General features: G+C 42.0%; 1 protein-coding gene across 8 annotated transcripts in view; it reads left to right on the top strand.

The window, feature by feature from the left end:
* The window catches only part of SLC11A2 (solute carrier family 11 member 2), a 76,218-nt gene that overhangs the window by 37,345 nt on the left and 23,360 nt on the right, over nucleotides 1–15,513 (top strand). For all 8 annotated transcript variants that reach the window (XR_009550855.1, XM_060195356.1, XM_007537702.3 and 5 more), the window contains exons 3-10: nucleotides 669–817; nucleotides 4,234–4,359; nucleotides 5,751–5,870; nucleotides 8,362–8,468; nucleotides 9,986–10,056; nucleotides 10,162–10,229; nucleotides 11,465–11,620; nucleotides 14,245–14,403. Coding sequence is in view for 7 of the 8 variants with exons in the window: in XM_060195356.1 (XP_060051339.1) it covers nucleotides 669–817; nucleotides 4,234–4,359; nucleotides 5,751–5,870; nucleotides 8,362–8,468; nucleotides 9,986–10,056; nucleotides 10,162–10,229; nucleotides 11,465–11,620; nucleotides 14,245–14,403 (956 nt within the window). In the remaining variant the exon portion in view is untranslated. The remainder of the gene's footprint in view (nucleotides 1–668; nucleotides 818–4,233; nucleotides 4,360–5,750; nucleotides 5,871–8,361; nucleotides 8,469–9,985; nucleotides 10,057–10,161; nucleotides 10,230–11,464; nucleotides 11,621–14,244; nucleotides 14,404–15,513) is intronic.

Consider the following 15,513-nt stretch of genomic DNA (forward strand, 5'->3'; position numbering starts at 1 on the left):
GACTGAGCCACTGCTTTACTTCCGCAAGTTAGTGCTTAAGGGGTGTGGGGAGATGGCTCACCTGGTGGAGTGCGTGAGGACCAGGTGTGAGCCCCTCTCACCATATAGGCACACCTGTACAGAGAAAGCTTCATGACTGGTGGAGCAGTGCTACAGTATCTCTCCTGTTTGTCCCTCTCTCTTTCTATCTAAAAACATAGTTAAGATTTTAGGAACAGGGGAGATAGTTCCATTGATAGTACCAAAGACTTTCCTGTTTAAGCTGTATCACTGGGAAAAAAGATTGAGTGTGTTTTTACCTTAAGCTTTTTTGTACCTCTCAGTTTTTTTGACTATGTGAATGTATTATCTATTCAAATATAAATACTAATGAACTGTTAGAAATACACTGAGGTCATCCAGGAGGTGGTACAGTGGATAAAGCACTGGGCTCTCAAGCATGAAGGCCTGAGTTCAATCCCTAGCTGCATAAGTGAAGTCTGGTTCATTCTCTCTCTCCTCCTAACCTTCTCATTAATAAATAAATAAAATCTTAAAAAAAAAAAAAAAGAAATACACTGAGCTAGAGTCAAATTGGTCTTCCATATTTAGATAAAATACTTATTTCAGTGAAACAAAAGATCAGTTGCTTTATTTTGTCCATCTTTATTTCTTCTCAAATTGCTAAGATGATACTTCTGGAGACCATGGCGACTCTGCCAGTCTTGGCGCCATCAATCCTGCCTACAGTAACGCCTCCCTTCCTCTGTCCAGCGCGCAATCAGAGGAACCCTTCAGCACCTACTTTGATGAGAAAATCGCCATTCCTGAGGAGGAGGTTAGTGACAAGTCTTAGGAGGGAAATTTTTTTGGGAAAAATCTGTCACTCTGTCAATCTGTCAGAAAAATCTGACTTAGACAACTCTAAGTCAGTACTGGTACATAATCTCTGAAGACCGAATCTTTGTAATTAGAGTCAAGGAAAATAAAGACCTTGAAAATAGTTGTGCAGTTTTACTTTGAAGTGTATTTTGACTTATGTTTTTTAAAAGGTGAATTTTGATGTTCCCTTTTATTTCTTTTTATGCTTTTTTATTAGTGATTAAATAGTGACTTACACAACTATAAAATAATAGGGATATAATTCCACACCATTCCCATCACCAGGTTCTGTGTTCCCATCCCCCTTCAGCGGAAACTCCAGTAGTTCTCCTAAGGTTACAGATATGGGTTGATTTTATATTTATATCTATCTGTCTATATCTTTATGGGTTTTTTTTGCTCATTTTTTTCTGTGGTCCTGCCTTCACTTCCTTTCCTTTCTTTTTTTTTTTTCTTCTTTTCCTCCTCCAGGGTTATTGCTGGGCTCGGTGCCTGCACCATGAATCCACCGCTCCTGGAGGCCTTTTTTTTTTTCCCCCTTTTGTTGCCCTTGTTGTAGCTTCGTTGTGGTTATTATTATTGCCCTTGTTGACGCAATTCGTTGTTGGATAGGACAGAGAGAAATGGAGAGAGGAGGGGAAGACAGAGAAGGGGAGAGAAAGACAGACACCTGCAGACCTGCTTCACCGCCTGTGAAGCGACTCCCCTGCAGGTGGGGAGCCGGGGGCTCGAACCGGGATCCTTAACGCCGGTCCCTGCACTTTGCGCCACATGCGCTTAACCCACTGCGCCACCGCCCGACCCCCCACTTCCTTTCCTTTCTAAGTCACACCTATACATATTACTACTTCCAAGTGTCCTTCCTTTTTCCTCTTCTCTCTAAGATAAGCAAAACAGTGCCTGACTTCCTCTGGAGTTTTCTACATTCACTTCCTTCTCAGTGATGGTATAAAAACAGAGATTCCTGATAACAGTATTTTGGGTCCTCGAGGAATTGAGATCCAAAACCTTCTGGGCATCTTACCCCAACATTTCCCACCTCTGGGAATATGGGCCAAAATTCTTTTTAGGATACAGAAAGAAGGAGTTCTGGCTTCTGTGATTGCATATTGCATCTTCACTGGACATGGACATTGGCAGGTTGATCCATACATTCCCAGACTATCTCTATCTTTCCCTAGTGGGGTCGGGCTCTGGAAGGTTGAGTTTCCAGGACATGTTGGTGAGCTCATCTGGCCAGAGAGGTCAGGAATCACAGTATCATCTGTGCCTTGGTAGTTTGGTGACTGAAAGACAGTAAGCTATCAAACGGGACAAAATGTTTAATAAACTGGAATCAGTGGTACGGGAGGTGGCGCAATGGATAAAGCATTGGACTCTCAAGCATGAGGTCTTAAGTTCGATCCCCTGCAGCACATATACCAGAGTGATGTCTGGTTCTTTCTCTCTCTCCTATCTTTCTCATTAATCAATAAATAAAATCTTAAAAAATAAAATAAAATAATAAACTGGAATCAAAAAGTAGGAATAGAGCAGATGAGAATAGAGACCTTGGAGTGGAAAAAAATCTAAGATGTCTATTTTCTTTAATTTATTTTTATTTTTTATTAGTGATTTAATATTGATTTACAAAATTATAAAATGACGGTGTAATTCCACACCTTTCCCACCACCAGAGTTTTGTATCCCCATTCCCTCCACTGGTAACTGCATTAGTTCCCCCAAGATCACATATGGATTGACTATTATCTAATATATATCTTCCCTTTTTTCCTATGGCCCAGCCTTCTCTTCCTTTGTAAGTCACACCTACTACTTCTGAATGTCCTTCCTTTTTAATTCTTCTCTCTCTGGGTCTTGATGGGATTGGAGTTCAGAGCCCTCTGGTCATCTTCCCCTAACATTTACCCTTCTGTGAATATGGACCAAAATTCTTGATGAGGTGCAGAAGGTGGAAGGTCTGGCTTCTGTAATTGCTTCTAGAATATCTATTTTAGGTATCTTCTTTTTAAAAAATATTTATTTATTCCCTTTTGTTGCCCTTATGGTTTTTTATTGTTGTTGTAGTTATTATTGTTGTTGTTACTGATGTCATTGTTGTTGGATAGGACAGAGAGAAATGGAGAGAGGAGGAGAAGACAGAGAGGGGGAGAGAAAGACAGACACCTGCAGACCTGCTTTACTGCCTGTGAAGTGACTCCCCTGCAGGTGGGTGCCGGGGGGCTTGAACCGGGATCCTTATTCCGGTCCTTGTGCTTTGCGTCACCCGCTGCACTACCACCCAACTCCCTATTTTAGGTATCTAAAATAGGGGCCTATGTATGACTTTAGTAACCTCTGCTTGAGTTTGATACCTGACATGAAGGTAGATTAGCTGTTGACTGGCTATGGAAGAAGGGCAGACGCTAGAAGAAGAAGAAGGTAGATTAGCAATATAATTTGGGAGGATGGTGTCAGAGTTGAGAATAGAACTTCAAAGCTGCTTTAGGGCTGAGAGTAGCTCTTAAATTTGAAGAAAAAAAATATATAATTAACTGATAACTACAGTGATCGAACCCTGGGTCCATATATATTCATATTTAGCATGGGACCCTGTTTAACTTCTGAGTCCCTGTCAATCTGGGCTCACAGTCCACAGTCATAGCTGGGAACATTGTAGGCTGCATTCATTTCAGGACCAGTCTTCCTCGACTGGTAAAGTAGGGTGACCCAGCTTCCCTTCAGAGAGTGCTAGTATATAGTAGGCCTGCCTGTCTCCCTCCCTTCCTTCCTTCCTTCCTTCCTTCCTTCCTTCCTTCCTTCCTTCCTTCCTTTCTTCCTCCCTTCCTCCCTCCCTTCCTCCCTCCCTCCCTCCCTCCCTTCCTCCCTCCCCCCCCCCTTCTTTTACCAGAGCACTGCTTAGCTCTGGCTTTTGTGGTGTCAAGAAGTGAGCCTGGGACTATGGAGCCTCCGGCATGAGAGTCTCTTGGCATAAGCATTATGCCGTCTACCCCGCCCTCTTCCTTTCTTTCTTAATGTGACTTCTGTCCTGTATATTTAAACTATGTTAATCTTCTAGTTGAATGAGAAGCTGACAAAAAAGAATAAGTAAGGGTACAGCTGATATCTAGACCTAAATGAAAAAAATTAATGTTAAGATATAGATATTGGGCCATCAGAAAATCATGACTGCCTTTCTATGCAAAAATGCGTCATGATTTTTCCAATGATCCAATAAGGTGGAAGTGAAACTGGACACATTTTATCCATCATCCTAAGTCCTTTGTTCTTATAATGATCATTTCATGTTTCATATGTAGTAAAATAATAGACAAATTAGACCAGTAATGTTGAAGTGGTAATAAGTTTGATCTCTTTTCCTGTTTTGTGTAGTACTCTTGTTTTAGCTTTCGCAAACTCTGGGCTTTCACGGGACCAGGCTTTCTTATGAGCATTGCCTACCTGGATCCAGGAAACATTGAATCTGATTTGCAGTCTGGAGCTGTGGCGGGATTTAAGGTGAAGTTCTATTTTATTTTACTTTATTTTATTTTATTTATAAAAAGGAAACACTGACAGAACCATAGGATAAGAGGGGTACAACTCCACACAGTTCCCACCACCTGAACTCCATATCCCGTCCCCTCCCCTGATAGCTTTCCTATTCTTTAACCCTCTGGGAATATGGACCCAAGGTCATTGTGGGGTGCAGAAGGTGGAAGGTCTGGCTTCTGTAATTGCTTCCCCGCTGAACATGGGCATTGACAGATTGATCCATACTCCCAGTCTGCCTCTCTCTTTCCCTAGAGGGGTAGGGCTCTGGGGAAGTAGAGCTCCAGGACACATTGGTGGGGTCATCTGTCCAGGGAAGTCTGGTTGGCATCATTTTAGCATCTGAGCCTGGTGGCTGAAAAGAGAGTTAATATTTAAAGCCAAATAAATTGTTGACTAATCAATCATGAACCTAAAGACTGGAATAGTGCAGATAAAGAGTTGAGGGGTGCTCCATTTTGTAGATAGCTAGTAGTTATATTGTAGTTATATTCCAAAGGGCCTATGGCTGGCTATACTAGTTTTGTTTTTTTTTCCCCTGAGCCTGATATCTGATATGCAGATGGATCCAAGTTATTGTCTGGGGAGATGATGTTATGGCTGGAAAAAGGACCAGAAAGCTGGATCAGGGAAGAGAGTAGCTCCCTAATATGGGAAAGGGGTCTAAATATTGTTGACTGTAATAAGGTGAAGTTCTAATCCTACCCCAGTTCCTTTCCAGCACTCACATTCTTTTTCTCCACCTTTTCTATTGAGTATTTACCTTGGGGACTAAAATCATATACTTTATTGGTGGAAACACTTAACTGAAAAGTGTTCTGAGGGGCCAGGTGGTGGTACACCTGGTTAAGTCCATACATTACAGTGTGCAAGGACCCAGGTTCAGGCTCCTGGGGGCTTGCTGCAGGGGGCAAGCTTCACGAGTAGTAAAACAGCGCTGCAGGTATCTCTCTGTCTCTCTCCCCCTCTCAATTTCCCTCTGTCTCTATTGAATAATAAATTAAAAAAATGTTAAGTGTTATTTTCCCATCTGCTTTTTATTTTATTTTTAATATTGTAATTTCCTTGAACAAGGGGAAACTTCAGGTGGGAGAACTAAGACAATAAAAAGATATAAGGTAACCAACCCATAAAGTTATGTGCAGAACCTGATAGCATTGGGTTGTTGGAAAAGTCATGATATATTTTTCCATTTTTTCTATGCAAAATTGCATCCTGATTTTTCTGACAGCCCAATAGAACTCAGGTCATTTGATTCCTGGGTGTAGTTTTTCCCATCAAATTCCTAGTCAACCAAACCAACAGACAAATACCCAGTTATCTAATGATTGTCAAGGTGGAATTTTGATCTTTTCTAGTTGCTCTGGGTACTTCTGATGGCTACTATTGTGGGCCTCCTGCTCCAACGCCTTGCAGCTAGACTGGGAGTGGTCACCGGGCTGCATCTTGCTGAAGTGTGTAACCGTCAGTACCCCAAGGTGAGCAGTGTAATGTCCTAATTGTCATTCATATCATAGGAATCATTGTTTCTGCTAACATCTGCTAGACCCAATATATTTTTAAGTTGTAGAGGACTTGGAGGGGCGTGACCTTGAGAACTGGGAATCCCAGCAGAAGTTCTCAAGCCCTTCTTAGGCCAAACCTTGTTTCTTTGCTCTTTCAGAATTTAACCTGAGATTCAGAAAGTTTCTGTAGAGAAATCCTATTTGAGGAGAGCTTTACCTCTCAATGCCTTCTGGCATGAAGCAGAGCGCAGTGCATAGAGGGCTGGGAGGTACTCTAATGCCTTTCATGCATGTTTCTGTGTCAGTCTTACTGCTTTGTACATATTTCCTTTTTTTAAATTTTTTTTTGTTTAATCATCTTTTTTGTTTTGAAGAAAAGGTCCCTCCCCCCATTATCTGTATCTGGTACAGAATCTTTGCATTCCTCCAGTGCCATAATACTCCCATGTGATTGGGAGCTTGAACCCAGCCATGTGCATGGCATGGCACCTGCCCACTGGCTGAGCTGTACCACTGCACTGCTGCTCCGTCTTCACTACTCTCCTGGTTTGTCCTGGATGTTTCCTTTCCTGGCTGTGATATAGGGTCCTCTGTTTTTTTGCTATTTTTTAAAATGTATTATACCTTATGTTTTTTTTTGTATAACTATTTATCTCTCTCTCTTTTTTTTTTAATGTACAAAGATGAATAACTGGTGTTTTTGTTTTGTTTGTCTTCTTATGCTGGGGAATGGATCCAGGGACCCCAGACATGCAAAATATCACTGAACAGCCTTCCTTTTTTTTTTTTTCTTCTTTAATTTCTTTATTGGGGAATTAATGTCTTATATTCGACAGTAAATACAATAGTTTGTACATGTATAACATTCCCCTGTTTTCCACATAGGTCCTCTATCATCCTTTTTTGGACCTGTATTCTCCCCACCCACCCACCTCAGAGTCTTTTGCTTTGGTGCAATATGCCAATTCCAGTTCAGATTCTACTGCGTTTTCTCTTCTGATCTTGTTTGAACAGCCTTCTTAACTCAGTCTTTCCTTATTGAGAGAAGGAGAGACAGAGAGAATGGGATTGATGCCAAGGCATCTTTTAAGTACCAGTAGAATTTCCTTGTTGCTGCCTTTCGTGCCTGTGTGCTGCAAGGGATTGAATGCAGGGCCTCAGGCATATTGAGGCATGCATTTGCTTCACTGAACTATCTCCACGACTACTTTATCATTTTTACTACATGTACAGCCATATTGTCATGACTTTTTTTTTCCATTTTACAAATCTAAATTTATTGATTTTTTTCATAAAAAACCCAAAGTAACATATTAAAATACTCTTTTTTTTATTAAAAGACTTTTAAAAAACTTTTTTATTTTATTATATTTATTTTCCCTTTTGTTGTCCTTGTTTTTATTGTTGCTGTTGTTATTGATGTCATTGTTGTTGAATAGGACAGAGAGAAATGGAGAGAGGAGGGGAAAACAGAGGGGGAGAGAAAGACAGATACCTGCAGACCTGCTTCACTGCCTGTGAAGTGACTCCCCTGCAGGTGGGAAGTGGGGGGCTCGAACCGGGATCCTTATGCAGGTCCTTGGGCTTTGCGCCACATGTGCTTAACCCACTGTGCTACTGCCCATCTCCCGTATTAAAATATTCTGTAAGTTTCAGGTGTGGACCATGAAAATCAGTACACAGATATACTTCATTTATCCTAACAGTTACTTTTTGTGTAAAAGATACTTGAAGCTGGTTTGTGTTTCTTGGCTTTAGTGAGACAACATCAACTAAATGTATCTCTTGGAGTGTTTGTCCAGATTAATCTCCTATTTTGTTCTATGCTCCCTAATTCCAGCCTCACTTTAACTTGAGTTCCTTTGCATATCTGTTCTTTATCACTTACTTGTACATTATAACATTAAGTATAACATTCTTTTAAAATTTTTTTTACCTTTTTTGATAGAGACAGTCAAATTGAGAAGAAAGAAGGAGATAGAGAGGGAAAAAGACAGAGACACCTGCAGAACTGCTTTACCACTTCAAAGCTTTCTCCCTGCAGGTGGGGATGAGGGGCTTGAACCTGGGTCCTTGTGCACTGTAGTGTGTGCATTCAACCAGGTGCACCACTGCCGGCCCCAATTATAATATTCTTACTACCCCCTAAAACTTCAGGATTGTTTTTAGGCTGGAAATTACTGTATGGGAATGTCACTCCTCACTTGAGTGAAAGTAAGTAGGAGCAAGTGAGGAGAAACTGCTGCCCTGACATTGGGTCATATGTTCGTGGCATGGAAGCACCAACTAGGAACTGCAGTGTGATGATGGCAAAGTGGATTGAAGTTCTGGAACTTTGTGTACAGACTAGAGACTTAGAGAAGTAATACTTATGAGTCACTGTCAAGTTGTCAATTCCCAACTATAGAGAACGCTCTTAGAAATGATTCATTAGAACCATGTCTTTCTGCTGTTTGGTGTTTAGGTCCCACGAATTATCCTGTGGCTGATGGTGGAACTGGCTATCATTGGCTCAGACATGCAAGAAGTCATTGGCTCAGCCATTGCCATTAATCTCCTGTCTGTGGGAAGGTGAGGGGTTTTTCCTGCTAGATTTCAGAGCAATGTAGAGTAACCCAGTTCCTTTTATTATTATCATTATTATTTATTTATTTATTGGGTAGATAGCCAGAAATTGAGAGGAAGTGGGGAGTAAAAGAGGGACAGAAACAGAGACACCAGGGGTCGTAGTGTAACAGGTTAAGTGCACGTGGCGCAAAGCCCAAGGACCAGCATAAGGATCCCGGTTTGAGCCCCCGGCTCCCCACCTGCAGGAGAGTTGCTTCACGGGCGGTGAAGCAGGTCTGCAGGTGTCTGTCTTTCTCTCTTCCTTTCTGTCTTCCTCTCCTCTCTCCATTTCTCTCCGTCCTATCCAGCAAGGAACGACATCAACAATAACAATAATAACCACAACAAGGCTACAACAACAAGGGCAACAAAAGGGGGGAAAATGGCCTCCAGGAGCAGTGGATTCATGGTACAGGCACCGAGCCCCAGCAATAACCCTGGAGGCAAAAAAAGAGAGAAACAGAGACACCTGCAGCTCTGCCTCACCACTTGCAAAGCTTTCTTCCTGCAGATGGGGACCAGGGGACTTATGCATTATAACATGTGTGCTCAATCAGGTACACCACAACCCACCCCTCCGCTCCCAATTCTTTTTCTTCTTTTTAATTGCCACTAGATTTATCAGTGGGGCTTGGTGCCAGCTTTTTAAAAAAAATATTTATTTATTATCTTCTGTTGCCCTTGTCGTTGTTGGATAAGATAGAGAGAAATGGAGAGAGGAGGGGAAGACAGAGGGGGGAAAGAAACCTGCATACCTGCTTCACCACTTGTGAAGCGACTCCCCTGCAGGTGGGGATCTGGGGGGTGCCAGCTTCACAGATCCACCTCTCCCAATGGTCATTCCCTCACCCCTCCTTTAAAATTTTTTTTTATTATTAGATAGGACAGACAGAAATTGACAGGGGAGGGGGAACTAGAGAGGAAGAAGAGGAAGATAGACACCTGCAGATCTGCTACTGAAGTGTTGTGTCCACCCATGCAAATGGGAAACAGAGGCTTACACCCAGGTCCTTGCATTTGGTAATGTGTGTGCTCAGTCAAGTGCACCACAGCCCTGCCTGGCCCATTTCCTTGTTAATTTTTAAGATTCATCTCAATTTTTTTTCTTAAAACCTTTTGGTTTTACACTTTGTTCTTCCCTGACACACATTGAGTATTTTCACTGTTGTAATGTCAGGTTGTATATATTTAAGTCATACAGTGTACTGTAATTACTTATTTGTATGTCAGTTTATTTCATGGGACTCAGGCTTTCTGAGGAATAAAACTGATATTTTGCAGCTTTCAGTCCAAAAAGTTTGACCTAGTAAACAAAGTTTATTGCTTAGATACTGGCAGACCCACGTCCTGACCTCCCGCTACCATCCCCTCTACCCCACACTCATGCAAGTGTTGTGTGTATCTAAACAACTGTTGCAGTAAAGTGTTTGTCTATGTCTCTCTCTCTTTTTTAAAAATCTCTTTTTCTTATTTTGAACTAGAATTCCTCTGTGGGGTGGAGTTCTCATCACCATTGCAGATACCTTTGTGTTTCTGTTTTTAGACAAATATGGTAAGGAATATGGGAGTGGAAGGGATGGTCAAGGGAGCCACTTTCCATCATGTGATTAATAGGGAAATGTTTCTTCTCGGAACTCACTGGTGCATTTTATTTCAGGCTTGCGGAAGCTGGAAGCATTTTTTGGCTTTCTCATCACTATTATGGCCCTCACATTTGGATATGAGGCAAGTGCTACAGACTACTTTTTAAAATTTTCCTAAACAAATGTTTCCTTTTACTATAAAAGACAATATAATGCTGTCATGGTCTAGTTACATGACATGCATTAATAAATAGCCAGTTAATCCCTGAGCCAAATTTGAAGGAATATTATCTATAGCAAAGACGGTTGGTCAAGCAGGCCTGCAGGGAAAGATGAGTTAAAGTGACTAGATATTTCTAGGACTTTGTGTATAGGACTCCCTCATTCCAAGTGGACAGTCCTGACCTCAGAACAGTCTTGGAGAGGAGTGCAGAGGTTTTATAAATCATTCCTGGCTGTTAACTCAGGGGGTCATGTTTTTTTGCTAACTGCAACTTGAACTTTCTGGATGTTGCAACATTTTTGCTCTATTAAGGATGTTTCCTGGTTTTTGTTCGAACCCAGACACTCCTAGGAATGAATCCGTAGCATTTTTATAACATTCTCTTTCTGTGTCAGGTGTTACACACTGATTTATGCTTATTTATTTATTTTTTTCCTCCAGGGTTATTGCTGGGCTCGGTGCCTGCACCATGAGTCCACCGTTCCTGGAGGCCATTTTTCCCCCTTTTTGTTGCCCTAGTTGTTGCAGCCTCATTGCGGTTATTATTGCCATTGTTGACATTGCTTTGTTGTTGGATAGGACAGAGAGAAATGGAGAGAGATGGGGAAGACAGAGAGAGGGGGGAGAGAAAGATAGACACCTGCAGACCTGCTTCACCGCCCGTGAAGCGACTCCCCTGCAGGTGGGGAGCCGGGGGCTCGAACCGGGATCCTTACGCCTGTCCCTGCGCTTTGCGCCATGTGCGCTTAACCCACTGCGCCACCGCCCGACTCCCTTTATGCTTATTTTTTAATTAAAAATGTTTTAAACCACTTAGTTTATTAATTGTATTACTTTGTGTCTCACAGGAGTTATTGTAAAGCTAATATCAGTAATACCCTTACCTGCCATTTTATTTCTTTCAAATTCTAGTTGTAATCTGTAGTATCTAGTTTGTACATCTGAAATATATAGTTTCCCAGTCCTTAATTAATTCTCTGACTTTTGGCAAAAAGTGCATTATGCCATTTGTTGTCTAATAATTCTATATCCCTCATTATTCTTGTTGTTGATAAAAGATGTTTGTAATAATCCAAGATGCTAAGTTTTCTATTCCTGTGCTGCTATCCTGGTCTCATATTGCTATAAAGACTAATAGTTGTGTTTGTATGCAGTATGTTACAGTGAGACCCAACCAGAGGGAGGTGCTCAGGGGCTTGTTTGTGCCATCTTGTTCAGGCTGTGGCACCCAGCAGATTGAGCAAGCTGTGGGCATCGTGGGAGCTGTCATTATGCCACACAACATGTACCTGCATTCTGCCCTAGTCAAGGTAAGTTCCTTCATTCATTTACCTCCTACGTAATTTATGGGATCTTTTCCTCTAGTTACAAGGGACCTCTGAAGGATCAAGGAGTTTTCCCATAATTTATATTTGTACACTCCACACACTTAAACTCTTTTTTTTTTTCTTTTTTACTTACTTAAACTCTTTGTATCATCTAATTAATCACAAATAACTGACCCATAAAGAAATTAAAATTCTTGGGTGGGGATAAATAGCATAAGTGTTATGCAAACAGTTTTTCCTGCTTGAGGCTCCAAAGTCCCAGGTTCATAAATCAGAGCTAAGCAGTGCTCTGGTAAAAAAAAAAAAAAAAAAAAATTAAACTCAAGTTTTTCATAAAAGGTTTGAAAAGGAAGTCGGTGGTAGTGCAGCGGGTTAAGCGCACGTGGCGCGAAGCACAAGGACTGGTGAAAGAATCCTGGTTTGAGCTCCCGGCTCCCTACCTGCAGGGGAATCAATTCACAGGTGGTGAAGCAGGTCTTCAGATGTCTTTCTCTTCCCCTCTCTGTCTTCCCCTCCCCTCTCCATTTCTCTGTTCTATCCAACGACAGCAGCAACAACAATAATAAGAGTAATAACCACAACAATGATAAAACAACAAGGGCAACAAAAGGGGAAAAAATGGTCTCCGGGAGCAGTGGATTTGTGGTGCAGGCACTGAGCCCCAGCAATAACTCTGGAGGCAAAAAAAAAAAAAAAAAAAGGTTTGAAAAGTCCAGACAGGCAGACTAGTGTCGGGTTGCGTCACAGGGGAGAGAGAAGAGACCAGGAACTCGTGGCAGAGCGGGAACGCAAATCTTTATTCACGTGGACGCCCCAGAATTGGGTGTGAGCACAGTGTTTCAGGCCTCGTGGAGCTAGCAAAATGGCTGCCTCCCACTATGCCCACCAGCCCTTCTCTGGGTGGGGCCGTGGAAGAGAAAAGTGCAATAAGAGTGAAAGCTGAAGCAGGAGAGGCTTTTATGGGAGAATTCCAGAAATGGCAAGTCGGAATGGAATTGGCTAGGAAAGGGGGTGGAGAGAGGCAAAAGGCATATTGAGAAGGTGGAAGCGTCCTTAGCAACTGTTGCAATGGTTTTAACTGAATTAGCAATACCCTGAGGGGATAACATGGTGGAGATCTGTAAATAACACTTGCATGGAAATATAGTGGCTTGTGGGCCCTACCAATGTTCGACCACATCTGCACAATTTCCCAACAGACTAGGAAATAAATAGGATATTTGTGAAGTTAGTGACATCATTATAACTTTGTCTCAGTCTTTATGCAACCTTTTATTTTGTATTATTATTATCATTATTTTTTACCAGAGCACTGCACAGCTCTGATTTATGGTGGTGTGGGGATTGAACCTGGCAGCCTCAGGCATGAGAATCTGTTTGCATAAAAATTATGTTATCTTCCCCACCTATGCAGCCTTTTAAACAAGTATGTAGAGGTCGGAGTCGGGCAGTACCACAGTGGGTTAAGTGTACATGGCACAAAGTGCAAGGACTATCTTAAAGATCCTGGTTCGAGCCCCTGGCTCCCCACTTGCAGGGGGGTCACTTCACAAGCAGTGAAGCAGGTCTGCAGGTGTCTATCTTTCTCTCCCCCTCTCTGTCTTCCTCCCCTCTCTCAATTTCTCTATCCTATCCGACAGCAATGACAATAATAACAATCACAACAACAATAAACAGCAAGGGCAACAAAAGGGGAAAAAAATGGCCTCCATGAGCAGTGGGTTTGTGGTCCAGGCACCAAACCCCAGCGATAACCCTGGAGGCAAAGAAATAAAGAATGTAGAAGTTAGTAGTATATTAGCCCAGTCAACCTAACTAGTCAACAGTAGTTTGCCGGAAGATTTTAAACACCTTCATAATTACCAGCTCAGATCCCTTAGGACTGAAATCTAGTTTTTTGTAGGGTAGTAGTTTTCCCAGTAAGAACTGAGAGTTTCGTAGTTACTTCATAACTATCTCCTAACTGAAGTTCTAACTCAAAGAGCCAGATATGAGCAGGTGGTGCATTTACTACTTTTTTTTTTTTCCCTACAGGGTTATTGCTGGGGCTCAGTACCTGTACCATAAATCCACTGATCCTTGAGGCCATTTTTCCCAATTTTGTTGCCCTTGTTGTTATTATTGTTACTGTTGTTGGATAGGACAGGGAGAAATCGAGAAAGAAGGGGAAGACAGAGGGGGAGAGAAAAATAGACACCTGCAGACCTGCTTCATTGCTTGTGATGCGACCCCCCTTCAGGTGGGGAGCCGGGGCCTCCAGCCGGCATCCTTATGCTGGTCCTTGAGCTTGTGCATTTAAGCCACTGTGCTACTGCTCGGCACCCCATTTACTATTTTTCAGTGGGTCTACTGTTGCACTTTGTCTTTAAAGTGACTCAAACCCACTAGTCAAAAGATGATTATCGTCCCTGAGCCATGGCTCAACTAATAGATGAGTGGGTTTGCATGCCTGAGGTTCCCTGATGAATCCTCAGCTCCACATGTACTGACATGATCCTCTGGTTTGTCTGTCTCTCTTTCTCTCAATCTCATGTGAAACTCTCTCGTGTGTAATAAAATAATTCTTTAAAAGAAACTGAGAAACAACTGTTGTTCTTGTTTTCTAGTCCAGACAGGTAAACCGAGCCAATAAGAAAGAAGTCCAAGAAGCCAACAAGTACTTTTTCATTGAATCCTGCATTGCTCTCTTTGTTTCCTTCATCATCAATGTTTTTGTTGTCTCGGTTTTTGCTGAAGCATTTTTTGGGAAAACAAATGAGCAAGTGGTAAGTAAGCAAAGTTATGAATGTGAGAGTACGCTATGCGCGGACTCATCTTACCCGCCGTTTGACTGAGTAGAGAGCTTCCTTCAGACTCAAGATGGCATTATGCTGTTGTGTTGTTTCACACCTACTTGAACCTGTCGTTCCCTTTTGTTTCCCGTTTATAAATTGCCAGACCTCTTGTTGGACCTACATTTATTTAGTGAGGAAGGCAGGTTGAGAGGAGTCAAAGAGAAAATAGAAGCTGTGACTGTCTTCTTATTTTTAATTATCTTGTTTCCTAGGGCTGGGGTGATTATGCAAATGATTTTAAAGAAATTTTTAACATTTTAAAATTTTATTGTTATTTATTTTAGATAGAGACAGAGAGAAATTCAAAGGGGAGAGGGAGAGAAACACCTGCAACACTGCTTCACCAGTTACTGCTTCCCTCCCCCCGCAGATGGAGACTGGGGCATGCAAATATATATATATATATAAGATATATATATATATATATATATATATATATATATTTAATTCTATTTATTTATTCCCTTTTGTTGCCCTTGTTGTTTTATTGTTGTAGTTATTATTGTTGTTGTCGTTGTTGGATAGGACAGAGAGAAATGGAGAGAGGAGGGGAAGACAGAGAGGAGGAGAGAAAGACAGACACCTGCAGACCTGCTTCACCACCTGTGAAGCGACTCTCCTGCAGGTGGGGAGCCAGGGTTCGAACCGGGATCCTTATGCCGGTCCTTGTGGTTTGCGCCACCTGCGCTTAACCCGCTGCGCTACAGCCCGACTCCCTATATATATTTTTTTAACCAGAGCACTGCTCAGTTCTGGTTTATGGTGGTGTGGGGGATATAACCTGGGACTTTGGAGCCTTAGGCATGAGAGTCTCTTTCCAGAACCATTATGCTACCTACCCTCTGCCCCATGCAAATGATTTTTATGCTGAGGCCCTGAATTCCCAGGTTCAATCCCTAGTATCACCAAAAGCCAGAGCCAGGCTGTGCTCCAATAAAAATAAAAACAAACAGAAAAATCCTTTAAAAATATGATTTATCGGGGGCTGGGTGGTAGCACAGTGGGTTGGCACAATGCACAAGGACTAGCGTAAGGATCCAG

The sequence above is a fragment of the Erinaceus europaeus genome, chromosome 7, assembly GCF_950295315.1.
Source record: "Erinaceus europaeus chromosome 7, mEriEur2.1, whole genome shotgun sequence".
NCBI classification, from domain to species: Eukaryota; Metazoa; Chordata; class Mammalia; order Eulipotyphla; family Erinaceidae; genus Erinaceus; species Erinaceus europaeus.